The sequence below is a fragment of the Setaria viridis genome, chromosome 3 (genome assembly GCF_005286985.2).
Source record: "Setaria viridis chromosome 3, Setaria_viridis_v4.0, whole genome shotgun sequence".
NCBI classification, from domain to species: domain Eukaryota; kingdom Viridiplantae; phylum Streptophyta; class Magnoliopsida; order Poales; family Poaceae; genus Setaria; species Setaria viridis.
Genome location: NC_048265.2, coordinates 9,792,187 through 9,808,242, shown reverse-complemented (window position 1 = coordinate 9,808,242; position 16,056 = coordinate 9,792,187). Strand labels below are relative to the sequence as shown.

At 51.7% G+C, this 16,056-nt stretch overlaps 1 protein-coding gene across 1 annotated transcript; it reads right to left on the bottom strand.

Annotated features, from left to right (window-relative positions):
• Positions 1-13,619: 13,619 nt before the first annotated feature.
• LOC117849652 (3-ketoacyl-CoA synthase 4) lies at positions 13,620-16,056 on the bottom strand. Its single transcript, XM_034731276.2, has one exon. The coding sequence runs from the start codon at positions 15,735-15,737 to the stop codon at positions 14,187-14,189; it is 1,551 nt and encodes a 516-aa protein (XP_034587167.1). The 5' UTR covers positions 15,738-16,056; the 3' UTR covers positions 13,620-14,186.

Here is a 16,056-nt window from a genome sequence, read left to right as displayed (position 1 = left end):
TACAAACTGAACATCAATGTTGTATATGCATGCACTAACCTGTCGCGTAATGTTCCTGACGTTCTCGGCTTAATTAACGATGAACCGCAACGCTCTTGTTCAGATTAAAAGGTTAACCTTCGTGTTCTTATTTCATAAACTTGTACAGTAGTTTTATATAGCACGCGCAAGACTAAGATGAAGAAATACAAACGGATCACGTGAGGAACTATACTGAAAGGAAAATGTAAATCCACGTGTACATATGATCATATGAATTATCTCAATCGTTGATTTTCTCTATCCAACCGTTGATCCACTGATTACCCGTGTACTTCTCACCCACACCAAAGCGCATGATGGTCGTTGGCCGTGAGCCCGTGATGAATGTACAATGCGACCGAAGAGGGGAAGATATCTGTACTCAGACGTACAGCCACCCATGTGCACACATACACTCAGACCGAAGAGTGAAGACCGAGATCTGCAGGTGAGACGGTCGAGCTCACTACGCTGATCACCTCCTATGCTTAGGAAACGCAGATTAGCTGCGTGCCGCGCGATACGCCACCCTCTAGAAAGCTGCGCCCTCTCGCACTGAAAGCGTCTCCTGCGGTTCACGTCGCCATCCATCGACGTCTAATCTCGGAGCGGATTACTGCTGACTGCCGCCGTCGCTGCAGTATATTTGGCGGTCGGATAACGGTAGGAGCTGAGGGCCCACTTGACATGACCCATCAGTGGTCCTGCCTTTGGAAACAGGATAAGGTACAACTTGGACGCCCGGCGGACCCCGCCGCCGGCCGGAGCAACGCCTCAGCACTCGCGAGGTTGACTGGAATCTGCCTCGGCGGCTCGGCCTTCTCGGGCTTTGCTGCGCGTTTGGATGCTGCCCGAGCTTGCTGCGAACAGCAGGAGTCTGAGCCACAGAAAAAACCGTGTACTGGCAATCTCACGGACTTGGTTCGATTAAAGACCGCTAAAAAAACAGATTTCAGGGCATATCCTAGTATCCTGCGCATTGTGGGCAGTACTCGGCCCACTGTATCGTTGGGGACTTGGGGCCTCCACTCACCATCCCACCCATGTCTATACTGTATTATTATTGAACTGCCGGACGGCCTATAGGTCGAATAAATAAACCAACAAATCAGCAGTATCCAAATGACGCGCTCAGGCTCAGCCCTTCCACCCCATGGGCGCCTCTGGCGGCCGCTCCAAGGAGCTCCGCTGGATGGACTCCGACTCCGACGACGACCTCTCCGACGAGGAGCTACCGGAGGCCTCCCCCACGCCGTTCCGCGACGCACTACTACGGCCCTCGCCCTCCGCATCGCCGACACTGGTGGACGACGACGGCCTCCAACCCCAGGTACGATTGGCAACCTCACGTCTGCAGATCCGGAACGCCGCTGAAGGATGCTCCCGCCCGCGCCGTGATCCTCCCCCGGCGGGCCGTCGACGCCGCGGGAAGCGCCCACAGCCCCAGCTCGTGCACGGCCTCCCCTACCGCCAGCGCGACGACCGCCGACCTCTTCCCCCGCGCTCTCGCGGACGCCGTGTTGATGCCGTCAGTTTCCCCGGCCACGACCGTCGACGCCGCCTCGACCCCAACGTCGCCACGCGGTGCATCCTCGCCGACGACACCACCATTTGCGATGATGGCCTCCCCGAGCTCGGGCTCTCCTCAGCGGCGGCCGTCGATTGCGAGGAACGCCCACGTCACTCGTGACGCACCTTCACCACCGGCCACGGCAACACCTCCGCGCCAGAGCCCACGACACATCGCCGGGCGCTCTCCATCCCCGTCCTCGACACCACGCGCTCCGGCAGCAATGACGACGGCAACCTAACCCACCACGCCGCCGCGCCGTCCCCTGAGTATCCCCGAAATCACTTCGCCGAGCTCACGTTCTCCAAGCCGGCGCGTGTCGACAGCGGCGACAACGCTGACACGGGCTCTACATTGTTGGAGCTGAACTCAGTTTGCAGCTCAGATCACGCACACAGGAACGCGAACGCGTCTAGAACTCGAGGAACACGATGAACACCAACACAACGTGAGAGAGTAGGAAGTATTTCGCTGCAGAATGTTGCAGCCTCGATGCCAAACAAACTTGTATTTATGCACCGGATTACATGCCTTAACGACCGAATCCCACGCCACACCACCAACGGTGCGCGACACGCGTTGTTGTCCGCGACACCCGCTACGTGCACGACTCAGGCTAACTCGTGACCTCTAAACGCCTAGCTAATTATGCAATGCACCTAAACAACGTGACAATGCACTACTGAACCAAAGAGAAACATGCATGTGTGCAACAAGTTATTCAACATTTCACCCCCTAATCTTGTTGCACAGCTACTGCTTCGAGCTTCTGCCTCAGTTCCATGAACTTGTTTCGCCCAAGAGCCTTGGTGAGAATGTCAGCCACCTGATCTCCTGTGCCGACGTGATCGATCTTCACCTTGCCTTCATCAATGCACTCACGAATGTAGTGATATTTGATCTCAATGTGCTTACTTCTCTCATGATGCACTGGATTCCTGCTTAGAGCAATTGCCGACTTGTTATCCACTAACAATCTTACCGGCTGAGGTGTACTACCAAGCATTTCACTCACAAGTCTGCTCAGCCACACCCCCTGACACGCTGCTGCCGCGGCTGCAATATACTCTGCCTCACATGAACTCAAAGCTACAATTTTCTTCTTCTGCGATGATCAAGTAACCAAGCTTGTGCCAAGGTAAAAAGCCACACCAGTGGTGCTCTTTCGGTCATCAACATCCCCAGCAAAATCACTATCGCTGAATCCAACAAGTACAGGGATAGGTGAGGTACCCCTTTTGTAGCAGCATCCATAGCCAATGGTGCCCTTCAGATAGCGAAGAATGTGTTTCAGCGCTGCCCAGTGCTGCACACCTGGAGCCTCCATGAACCTGCTAACCAGACTAACTAAATGAGCTAAATCTGATCTTGTATTCACTAGATACCTCAGGCTACCAATAATGCTTCTGAACATTGTTGCCTCCACTTTCCTCCATTTTCTTTATTCAGTTTGAGTCTGTTTTCCACTGGAGTATGCAAAGCATTGCAGTCTTTCATCCCTGCTGTTTCCAGTATTTTCAGAGCATAGGACGATTGACACAATGTAATTTCACCTTCACCTTGCTTGACTTCAATTCCCAAATAGTAACTTAAGAGACCAAGATCACTCATACTGAATCTCTTCATCATCTCCAGCTTGAATTCCTTGACATCAGTAGCCTTTGGACCTGTAATGATCAGGTCATCCACATACACGCCAACAAAATATCCTCCAGCATCCTCTCTGCGGTACACAGCGTGCTCATGCCTGCTCCGCCTGAAACCAAGCTCGATCAGTTCCTTGTCAAGGCGTGAATTCCAGGCACGCGACGCCTGACGCAACCCATACAATGCCTTCCTCAACTTAAGAACCTTGCCTGTCTGTGCATCAACAAAGAAACCAGGGGGCTGCTGAACATACACTTCCTCCTCAAGATCACCATTCAGGAAAACCGATTTCACATCCATGTGATGCACCTCCCATCCTCCGTTAGCTGCAAGTGCCAAGAACACTCGAACTGTTTCCATCCGCGCCACTGGCATGAACACTTCTTCAAAGTCTACTCCATGTCGCTGTGCATATCCCTTTGCGACTAGGCGGGCTTTGTGCTTGACTATATTGCCCGCTGGATCTTTCTTGACCTTGAAAACCCACTTGAGGCCGATTGGATGGTGTCCTGCAGGAAGAGCTACAAACTCCCAGGTTCTGTTCTCCTCGATTGACCGCATCTCTGCTTCCATTGCTTGGCGCCACTGTGGTTCCACCAGCGCTTGCTCGACGCTGCTCGGCTCCTCCACTCCTAGCAGGCACTGCCCACTGTACTCGAAGTGATGGATTCCTTCTGTGTCATCGAGAAGGTCAGATATTGTTCTGAACCGGAGTTGAACTCCGTCAGAATCAACATCATCTTGGCTCGGTGGTGTGGCCCACTGAATTCCGGTGGGACTTCCTCCCGCAGGTGCTGGTGATGGCGTGGCAAAAATTGGGGACGCGCCTGGGGTAGGGAGAGACGTGGCTGGTGTGTGGGGGCTCCCTGGCCCTGTCGATGAAGCAGTTCCGCCCATTGTCGGATGAGCTACAGTGGTCGCAATCTCCACCGTGAACTCTGAAGACGCGGCGACGCCAACGACATCGTCGCCCCCTAGCTCCATGGCCTCCTTTCGTCGAAGATGACATCGCGCGTGACGATGAGCTTGTTCCCCACCGAATCGAACACCCGGTAGGCCTTTGTCCCGGCCTCGTAGCCGATGACCACTCCAGGAATGGAGCGATCCGCCAGCTTCATCATGCCGGGCCCGACACGTTTTGTGAACGCTGTGCACCCGAACGTACGCAGGTGGCAGACACTATCGGTGTTTTATACCCGGCAACCTACCAAGGGGTATCCTGTGATAGTAGATTGGTTGGTGGGGGATTGCCGGACCTATAACTCGAAGGTAAAGGAAGGACACAAGGCACAGATTTATACAGGTTCGGGCTGCCAAAGTAGCGTAATACCCTACGTCCTGTTTGGGGTATTATATATTGCGCCCTACGCTTGGATATTGTTTGGTATTGAGGATTTGGTCCTCTGTTGTGGTTCTATACCTACCGATCTAGGGATCCCTGCCCTCGTTTATATACTCCAAGGGGTGGGATTACTAGTCGGTTACAATGTAGGAGTCCTAGTAGGATTATAGGATATGAGTCCTAATAGGATTACAGGGAAATTCTAGTAGGAGTCTGCCTTCTTCCTTCCTTGTGGGTACTGGGGATCTATCCCCAACAAGACTCCGAGCGCTTCATAGTCGAATGTAGCAGTCTTTGAGTACTTTTTAGATCCTCACCGAGTAGTTTTTGTGCTCCTCGAGTACTTTGTTTGACTGAATTTTCAAAGTTCCTCAAAGCTTCCATGAGGCTATGGTGTGCTCAAGTTCTTTATCATCTTGATATTGTAATCTTCATCTTTGGAATGTGATACGGAGAGCGGCGGAAGTCGCACTCCATATGGAGTAGCCCCCGAGCCTTAGGTTGAATCGAATAATCAAGATGACGGTCAATAAAATCTTGAATCTTCTTTCTTCGTCTTGAAAAAATCAATTGTTGGGTGTATCTTATCAGCCCTCAAGTCTTGGAATAATTAAATAATCTATCCGAGGGTCTTCAGTCTTCACAAAATTATCATCTGAGTAGTTTTGCGACGTCCAGCTCCTGAGCTTATGCGACAGGTGAGCCGTAGGAGCCATATCGAGTAGTTGTTGGCGCTTAGCCCCCGAGCTTGAGAGCTAGCGGAGCTACTGGAGGTATTCCGAGTAGTAATTGGCGCTTAGCCCTGAGTTTGGGAACTAGCTGAGCCACTGAAGGTACGCTGAGCGTCGTGGAGAGTCGTCACCAAAGCTTGACCTGAAAGGAAAAAAAGATGCATACATTATGTAGCATATTGTAGAATATTGAAACTACTGAAATTTATTCAGTGACAAATGTAATGTAAATGTTGTCTGTCATGCTCTTGTTTCGGCCATATTTTTTCCGAGTAGTTAGGTTATTATGTTTAGGCTCGTAGTCCCTATTTAGCCATTGCCACTGCGTGTGAGATATTTGTCTCGTGTACGCATACTGGTACTACTGCTATGGAGATCTTTATCTCGCGTCCTAGCATTTAGGCATGGCAGAAGATCCGAAACTTTCACGAATAAGCTGTGTTCTACTCGAGGACATTAGCGACCATTAAGAGTAGACCTTTATAGATAAGTAGTTGACATTGTGACAAAAATACCGCGCGATTGCGTGCAAAATAGTCGTTGAGACTTTTCTGCCTTTTTGGCGAGGAGAGCATGTGTTGTCGTGCATAAAATTTATCCCTCCTTTGGGTGTAGCCGTTGCGAGCCTCCAGCGCTCCCTGCACCAAACTTCATGGTGGAGCCTCCTAATTCGGTGTACCAAGCCTGTGGCAGAGCTTCTGAAACTTAGTGCACCAATCCCGTGGCGATAGTCTCTGTAATTCGGTGTACCAAACCCTTGGCTGTCGGTTAACATGCTCCATGAATAATTGACAAAGTGGAGCTCTAGAGGGTAATTTCCGTCGAGAGGTATACACAAATAAGTAGTCGGCGCGTTGCTTTGCATGCAGAAAACAAGCTGGGAAAATTATATAAAATAATTAAAAAAGTGACTTAGCTTGATTCGTGGACGATTATCGATGAAACCATGGCAATCGTCGTTGAAGCCGATACGGTTGTTGATGAAGCCAACTAGTCGGAGTCGATTCTGACTAGTTGTTGATCATGTGGAACCCGCCCTCGACGAGTTTGTAGTCGAGATGAGAAGTTTTAGGTAGTCGCTATGGTGTTCCCGAGCGTCTGGTGAAGCCAGCGCAATCATGCATGCTGAAGTCCCACGTGCATTTCATGAGTACGTGTAGTGAAGAGGAACAAATCTCCTGGTGGCTTTCCTGGTACGTGTAATGAAACTCCAAAAAGTATCCTTGCATGGAGAGTACTCGAGCAGATAGTTTCCTCGATTCGCGCACGAGCAGTAGATGTAATATTGATTAGCCTTCATTACTTCAATATAGGATTCAACAACTAGAGGCAATTAGCTTAAGATGCATCGTCGGTGACTTCAACTTGGAGATGAAAAAATTATTTTGCCGGTATTTTTCCTTCTCACGGGCGTGGAGCAGTAGCGGATCATCAGCGTTGAGCGACGCACGAAGCCACGGAGGATGATCAGCTATAGCAGTACGACTAGTGCTGCAGCTTTTTGCATACAGACGAGCCAACAACCGATTGATCTCCCGCAAACTTCTCGTATCCATTTCGAATTGGAACTCGATGACTTGCTTCTCATCGAGTAGATTGATTTTGAAGATGAGGTCTTTCAAACTCGCCCGATGATCTCAACGATCACCCCTACCTGGCATGCCAGATGCCTGTGTTTTATACCCGACAACCTACCAAGGGGTATCCTGTGGTAGTAGATTGGTTGGTGGGGGATTGCCGGACCTATAACTCGAAGGTAAAATTAAGGACACAAGGCACAGATTTATACAGGTTCGGGCTGCCAAAGTAGCGTAATACCCTACGTCCTGTTTAGGGTGTTGTATATTACGCCTTGCGCTTGGGTGGTTTTTGGTATTGAGGATTTGATCCTCTGTTGTGGTTCTATGAGGTTTTCACCTACCGATATAGGGACTCCTGCCCTCCTTTATATACTTCAAGAGGTGGGATTACTAGTTGGTTACAAAGTAGGAGTCCTAGAAGAATTACATGATATGAGTTCTTGTAAGATTATAGGAGAATTCTAGTAGGATTCCGCTTCTTACTTCCTTGCGGGTACTGGAAATCTATCCCCGACAGACACTAGGCTTCTTCTTGTGCCAGGCTTCATAGGGAGTACGGCCGTCGAGGCTTCTGGTGGGCACGCGATTGAGCGTATACACGGCCGCCGGTACCGCCTCACCGCAGAACTGCGCCAGCACCCCATACTCTTCAGCGTGCACCTTGCCATCTCCACAACTGTCTGATTCTACAACACCATTTTGCTGGGGCGTGTAAGGAGAAATGGTGAAGTGCTTGATGCCGTGCTCGTCGCAGAAACCCGTGAACGCGATGGAATTGAACTCGCCACCGCGATCTGTTCTCACCGCCTTCAGCCTTGCCTCCAGGTCGCTCTCGGCGCAGTTCTTGTACTTCTTGATGTAGTCAAGCGCCTGGTCCTTCAACACTAGGAGCTCCACCCATATGTAGCGGCTGTGGTCATCCACGATGAGGAGAAATTAGTTCCTCCCACCAGGCGTTGGCGGCATGATCTGCCCGCACAAATCCGCGTGCACGAGCTCAAGGGGCCGCTCCGCTCTGTACGCCGTTGCCTGGGGGAACGGTGCGCGGTGCCGCTTGCCGCGTGGGCGGCCATCGCACACCGGCTCAAGCTGATTAATTACCGGCATCCCCTCTGCCATCTCCTTTACGTCAAGTTCCCGCAGTGCCCTGAAATTCAGATGGCCGTAGCGGCCATGCCAGAGCCATGCCGCGTCGTCATTCTTGGCCAGCATGCACACCGGCGACGCAAGTGTGAGAGACACCTTGTACAGCCGGTTCACCGTGCGTGGTGCCTTGACAAGCAGTGCGCATTCACGATCGAGCACACACAGCTCTACATTCTCCATCATGATCTTGCACCCCGCTTCCTCCAGCTGGCCTAGACTCACAATGTTTCTTCTTAATTTAGGTATGAAGTACACATCCGTGAGTACCTTGTGCTCATCCTGGTGTCCCTGGATCACGACGGAGTCAAGGCCGCATATCTCCACCAGTGAGTCGTCGCCGAAACGGACCATTCCACGCACGGTTTCGTTGATCTGCGCCAGTGTGGAACGGCGTCCCATCATGTGATTGCTGGCACCCGAGTCCAGATACCACACGTTGTCGTCATTGCAGTCGGCCGGCCGCACGCGCTGTTCGTTGAGGTAGACGACGTGCAATGTCATGGACTCGTGTTTGCCTGTCGCTGCAAGCAGGAGCGCCGGCTGTTCGATGTCGACCTTGGCGAGGTGTGCCTCCTCCCGCCGTTCCTTCTTCTTCTGTGGCTTCTGGCACTCTTTGGCTCAGTGGCCATAGATGCCGCAGTTGTGGCACCGCCCCTTCCACCGCGGGGTGCCTTTGGTCGTCAGCTTCACTGGAGCGTTGCGGCCATCGGAGCGAGCACCGCACTGGATCTTCGAGGCTCTGAGCCTGTCCACCTACCTTCTCTCCGCTTGATGTAGCTTCTCCAGGGATCTTGTTCCACCACTTCGTGAGCCAATCCTCTTCCGCCATCATCAGTCGCCCGGATTTGTTGCGGATCTTGCCGCCGTCGTTGCCGGTAAACTGGTCCGCCGCAGCGCGCAAGCGCCCAACCAGCTCTTCAATCGATAACTTGCTCAGATTGAGCAGAGTTTCGATCGACAAAGCGATTTGGCCATAGTGCGCGGGTACGACACGAAGCATCTTCTTCATGACCCGTGCCTCCTCCAGGGTTTCACCAAGCATGCGGATGCACCTGGCGGGGTTGGAAATTCGCATGGCGAACTCGTCGACAGCCTCACCTTCCTTGAAGGTGACGTTCTCGAACTCCTGCAGCAGCTTCTGGGCATTGGCCGCCTTGACACGATCAATGCCGAGCCGCACGTCTCGATCGCCTCCCACGCCTACTTTGCAGTCTTCTTCTTGGCAAGGGTCAAGCGCATCTCAAACGGCACGGCGCGCAGGAGCGCTGCCAGTGCCATCCGATCCTCCCGCCGATCCATGGTGCCGTCATTGATCGCCTCCCAGAGCCCTTGCGCCTCATGATTCACCTGCATCACAAGAGGTCACTCGCTATAATTCGAGCGCGTCAGCTCCGGATACTTGATCTATCCGCCGATCTCCTTCACCACCCTCTCAACCACGACTTGCTGCGACCCGCCAGCGCCATCTCCGCCGTTCTTGGGTGCAGAACCGATCTTCATTGAACCGGCCTTGCTCTTGTCGTCGCCTTGAGCTTTTGTGGGTGACGGCGGAGGAGATGTTTCACCGGCCATGGATGAACCTGCTCTGATGCCACGCGTTGGAGTTGAACTCAGTTTGCAGCTCGCATCACGCACACAGGAACATGAACGTGTCTAGAACTCGAGGAAGATGAACACCAACACAACGCGAGAGAGAGTAGGAAGTATTTCGCTGCATAATATTGCAGCCTCGATGCCAAACAAACTTGTATTTATGCACCGGATTACATGGCCTTAACGACCGAATCCCACGCCACACCACCAACGGTGCGCGACGCGCGTTGTTGCCCGCGACACCCGCTACGGGCATGCCGCAGATGCTGTGGCAATCCAAAAGAAAAGGAAGACTTGGGGCCACGACGTGAACCAAGCACGCCTCAGGCTAACTCGTGACCTCTAAACGCCTAGCTAATTATGCAATGCACCTAAACAACGTGACAATGCACTACTGAACCAAAGGGAAACATGCATACGTGCAACAAGTTATTCAACATACATTCACCGTCGGCGGCATCGGCAGCACCAGTGTCGCTCAGGACCCCTCGGCGCTCCAGCGGTGGACACTCACCGTCCTCGCAGTCGACACCACACCATCGATCGCCGGCAACAGCTGCAGCAGCACAACCTGCCACACCGCCACACCACCCCTTACGCAACACCGACATCATTCCAAGCCTGGGTGAGGCGCAGCGCCTGGAGGACTTCGCCGCCAAGATGACAGTGCTCATGCGCACACCGCTGCTCCCCAAGCCGACAAGACCGCCGCGCGACGCCACGACTGCTGCTACTCCCGCTCCAACTCCCCAAGCGTAGCGAAAGACTGGCGAACCAGAGCCTCTCCCAGGTGCCTGCCTCCAAGCGTGGCGAGGCAATCATGATGCAGCGCTTTGGCATTGCAACGGACAACAAAGGTGCAACTACAGTTGACTCCAGGAAGGCGTACAACAAGCTCTACGGCCAGAAGCTGGACAACAAGCACCTAGACGCCACCAACGAGCTCTTCCCGTCCTTGAAGAGGAAGCAAGGGCGGCGCAATGAAATCGCCATCACGTCTTGATCTTACCCTTGCTGGTAAGACCGCACTGGAGAATCTACTCACGCCGTAGCACTCTTCTTTAGGCCCATAGTTAGATCCTAATTCAGGTCGACTAGTTCATGTAATCACAACAACCATGTAAACTGTGCCGAGTAAAGCAAAACAACTCTTCTTTAGGCCCATAGTTAGATCCTAATTCAGGTCGACTAGTTCATGTAATCACAACAACCATGTAAACTGTGCCGAGTAAAACAAAACAGCTCCTCTGATGAGCGTCGTTGTAAACTATTTTCTACTTCTCCCGCTTCTCCTGCGTATTTGAGAAAAAAATGACACGCTCAACAGCTGTCAAGTGTCAACACGAGGGAAATCCTATCCATCTCCGGATAGACAACTAAACATCCATAATCCAACGGTAGCTCAATAACTAAGCTCACAACGGTCCAACAGGCTATCTCAATATTTTAGATGAACTATCTCAATATTTTTTTAAGTTAAAAAGTTGGTAAATGTTAAAAAATATTAAGAAAAAAAATGTCGGCGAGTGAAAAATTGTTGAGCAATAATGTTGGTGAATGTAAAAATATTAAAGAAAAATGTTAGTATACATAAAAAAATGTTGGTCAATGTCAAGAAACGTTGGCAACAATTAAGCTAGACTTTTTTAAAAAAAAACAAATGTTGATGAATGTCAACAAATGTTGATGGATGTTAAAAAAATATTGTACATGGACTTTATGGATTTTAAAGATGAGTTGCTTATCTACCTTCTGGAAGATACATAAGAGTCCCCCGTCAACATGAAGCAGTTGCTTGCAGAGAGGGACTCGCCCTGTCTAGCAACCTCGTGCTCAGTGAAGTTCGTCTAGCTTTGCGATAGCGCCAATGTGATGAGAAATATTATAGGAGCTGGCAAGGGAATTTATGGACATATAGCTCAAGAGATTAAGGCTAGGGTGAGAGCTTTTGAATCTTTCAAGTTCGTTCACGAAGGTAGAGCTTCCAATGTAGACGCTCATAATTTAGCTAGAAGCTCGGTTTATTGTGAGTTAGGTAGACGAGTTTGGTTGTTATCACCGTCGGAAGTCATTTGTAACTCCGTACCCAAGTTGATTAATGAAGGGGTTGGTGCCAAAAAGATATGATGGTTTTCATTTCCTTTTCCCCGAAACGGTGAAGTTCTTTTTTTTTATAAAGAGTCGAAATGGTGAAGTCGGTAGTCAATATACTAGATGGCAGCTCACTCAAATGTTCATTGTTTAATAGGCACGTAATTTAGACACAAGACACCTAGTCGAGACAGCACAGTGAGTCTAGATGGTGTCGGGTGTCCAGTGTCCTTTTTAAAATAATCACTTCTGGCAGAACCCTAGTACAAAATCAGCAAATGACTCACCCTTCCAAAGAAAAGACCTAGAAACCAACGACTGGCACTTGGCAGCATTAGCATAGTTCCAACGGTTGGACGTTCACCCCCTCCTGTTTTCTAAAAAAAAACGGTTGGACGTTTGCTGGCCAGTTTATGAGTAATTGATTAATGAAGAAAATAAAGTACTTGATTAACAGCCTGTCTGTACTTTTGGCCAGACAAGATTACACATTGGAACTGGAGGCAGGCTGCTTCACTATGGTGTGGCCCAGGCCAGCACAAAGAACATGATGCACAGCAGTATCCGCCTCATCTTGGACCAAGATTCTTGGTTTCGCTGATTAAAAAAACATAGTATATGCAGATCTTGCCTTGTTGCACATGTGACATGCCTGCAAGGCTCGCTTTACAGATTTTGTTTTTCTGAAAGAGGGACAGAAGCACTCCCAGCTCTTCAAAGCAGCAAAAATAATAGCTTCACGTAAGTACGTAACAATGAGACAACAGCCAAAATGCCAGTGTTTCTTAGCAGCGAGAAAAAACACAAGAAGAAAGCAGTAAACGACTAGGCATTCTGCAAAGTGAATCAAGTGCCCAACCCTGAAGCCATGTCCCCCAACTTGTGCCAACTACAGTGATGCCCAAAACTAATGTGCATAATGACATAATACGTTATGCTTATTTTTTTCAGTAAAGTAATGAGCATGTTGCTTGTGTCCCTTTCTTAGCACAGATAAAACGATAGCTCAAGCAACATGGACCTGTTGAAGAACATGGTCAAAACTTCCACAAATTGATGACAATGCATTTCAACTATGAAAAAAACGGCAACAAAGATTTTCAACATATAGTGTCAATCATGAAAAGAAAGTGTCTGTGTGGCCAGTCATCCAAGCTCATCAGGCACCCGATTTTTGTATCATTCGCAATCTTGACTTGCTTTGCCCTCCGATCACCAGCATGGCCTCTGATGCCGGCAGTCTAAGCACCTTCGCCACCCCGCTTCTCATTTTTGAACTCAATGAGTTTCTTCTCGTCCCCAAGCCTTCCTCCTGGCCCCGACGGTTAAACCGTTGCCTCGCCGCACCCTGCTGTGCTGGGCCACCACCCATCGTCTGTCCAGCTGCTACTCGGCTTGTCTATAAGTTCGTCCCGACACTTAACAACCGTCAGAGGAGACTCCCGTTGCCAGAGAAGAAAGGCCGTCGACCATGAATCACAAAAATGAATGTTCTTACTCCCTAGAACACTAACAGGTTACCTTTTCCCAAAAATGAAGAATCATCACACTTTTCAACATCTAGTGAAGAGGCCAGTTCTTAATATCAATTTTTTTCAGAATTGTACTTAGGATAGCACCACTTATTTTCTTTTTTAAAAAATAATGACCATGGGCAATACCAATGAGAACTCCTGAAATGGAACATTTCTTTCTTGCATGGTACTGCAGTTGAAGTATGCCTATGTTTTCCAGCATATGATCGACACAGCAACTAGCTGACTATCTGATAACTTAGCCCTCATAAAGGAAATAAACAAGGAACTTATCAAGGCAAACTGATAGAGATAAGTGAAACAACATGTGCTGACAAGATAAACTGATAGGGATTTAGGAATTTGATTAACAAGACATACTGATGAAGGAAAAAAAATTATGATGCGTATATCAGCAATTCAGCATTCAGGTCATCAAGACCAGTGATATGGCCAAGAAAAAGCAAAATTTCCAAGCGAACAGCACAAATACTCACTCATCCATCCGTCGACACACAAAACACTCCTTTTCTCATCAACATGACCTTTTTGTAAAAATTAAAAGGAACGCCCCCTCCTCTGGAGTCTGGACCACTACCTAGTACTGGTAAATGACAATCGGCAGCAATGACAAATGTACATACAACAATCATCAGCACTACTCTGCTACTGCAAACTTACCACAGGTGCAGCGACAAGCAGGGGGCCCATGCTCTCTTTCGGACCGGATGATCCATGAAGTACACACCAAAGATCCAATGCTGACGAACACTTGGTTACAGGAACAGAACAGAGCAGACCTGCAGTAAGCCTAGAGATTCTTCCAATGCAATCATGCCCTGGAAAAGCAGCACCCATCGTGTCACTACTAGCCAGATGAGGACGAGGACTTGATCAGATCCAAGCTAAGATTTCTGTATTGGAGCGTCGATTGCTGTGGTCATGTGAATGCTATTGCTGCGCCTTATGTGTGGGGACGCCGTCGACGAGCTCCACCGGGTAGCGATCAATGCAGTCGTCCCACGGGCTGTTGGGCGACGGCTTGACATTCCGCAGGGCGTGCCAGACGGCGCTGTTACACTTGAAGCCGCTGCCGAACGCGATCTGCCAGATGCGGTTGCCGCGGCGGACGCGGCCCTTGGCCTCCATGTAGGCGAGCTCGTACCAGATGGAGCTGCTCGACGTATTGCCGAACCGGTGGAGCGTCATCCGGGACGCCTCCACGTGCGACGGGCTCAGCTGCAGGTTCTTCTCGAGCTCGTCGATCACGGCGCGCCCGCCTGCGTGGATGCAGAAGTGCTCGAACGCCAGCTTGAAGTCTGGGATGTAGGGCTTGATCTTGGCGTTGAACAGCTTCTTGGCGACGAGGGTCGCGAAGAAGAGAAGCTGCTCGCTCACGGGCAGGACGAGCGGGCCCAGCGTCGTGATGTTCGTCTTGAGCGCGCCGCCGGCGATGGCCATGAGGTCCTTGGACAGCGACACGCCGGTCTTGCCCTCGTCGTCCTGCTCCTGGTACACGCAGTTGAACGCCTTGTCATCCGCGCCCTTGTGCGTGCGCACGACGTGCTTCAGGCTGTACTTGGCGCGGCGGCGGTCGGCGCCGCGGTTGGAGAGCAGCACCGCCGCGCCGCCGACGCGGAACAGGCAGTTGGGGATCAGCATCGACTTGCGGTTCCCGAAGTACCAGTTCTGGGTGATGTTCTCCGTGCTGACCACCACCGCGTAGGTGTTGCGGTGCACCTGGAGCATGTCGCGCGCGAGGTCGATGGCGATGACGCCCGCGCTGCAGCCCATACCTCCGAGGTTGAAGCTCCGGATGTTCCCGCGGAGCTTGTACTTGTTCACGATCATGGCCGACAGGGACGGCGTGGGGTTGAAGAGGCTGCAGTTGACCACGAGGACGCCGACGTCCTTGGGCTTCACGCCGGTGGACTTGAAGAGATTGTCGAGCGCGCCGAACATGACGGTCTCGGCCTCGGCGCGGGCGTTGGCCATTGTGGGCTGCGGCGGGAGGGCGTGCATGGCCTCCGGGACGTAGGTCTCCTCGCTGAGGCCGGAGCGCTCCAGGATCTTGCGCTGGAACTCGAGCGCGTCTTCAGAGAAACCGCAGAGCTTGGAGTGGCTCATGAACTCCTCGAAGGGGACCTGGAGGTGGGCGGGCGGCTTGTAGCAGGCGAAATCGACGAGGTAGACGGGCCGCGGGCGAGTGAGCACATAGACGGTGGCGCCGAAGACGAGGACGGCGGAGAGGACGAGCACGGAGACGAGGTTGTACTGGAGGTGGACCCAGAGCTGGCGCAGATCGTTGGGGTCGGTGCGCCCGGCCTCGAGGAGGATCACGGCCATGAGCGGGAGCAGCATCAGCGTGAGCAGGTGGGTGATGAGGTAGTGGTATCCCAGCTTCACGTACTTGAGGTTCACGCTCTGGAGGAAGTCCGGCAGCCGCCGGTGAGGCGGCGTCGCCGCGGCGGCGGCCGCCGATTGGACGGTGCCTCCGTTCATGGTCCCTCGCTCCACCGGCCTAGATCTAGACGCGGAGTGCGAGTCAAAGATGGGGTGCGGCGCCCCTGATGCGTGGACCGGCTGAATGGATTCTTCCCGTGGTGGGAGGCGTTACTGGTCTAGTGGCTGGTGTGGTCGTGGGGTGGAGATGGTGCCGCGGCGGCCGCGAGGGTCGGAGCGGGCGAATGGGGCGAGGTGGTGGTACGGGAAATGGGCGCGGCCGCCGGAGGCGGAGGCGAATCCGGCGGCGGCGGGGGCGAGGCGGAGACGGGTTGTTGCGACTTGCAAGAGGGAGAGGGGACAAATAATGCGAAGGGCT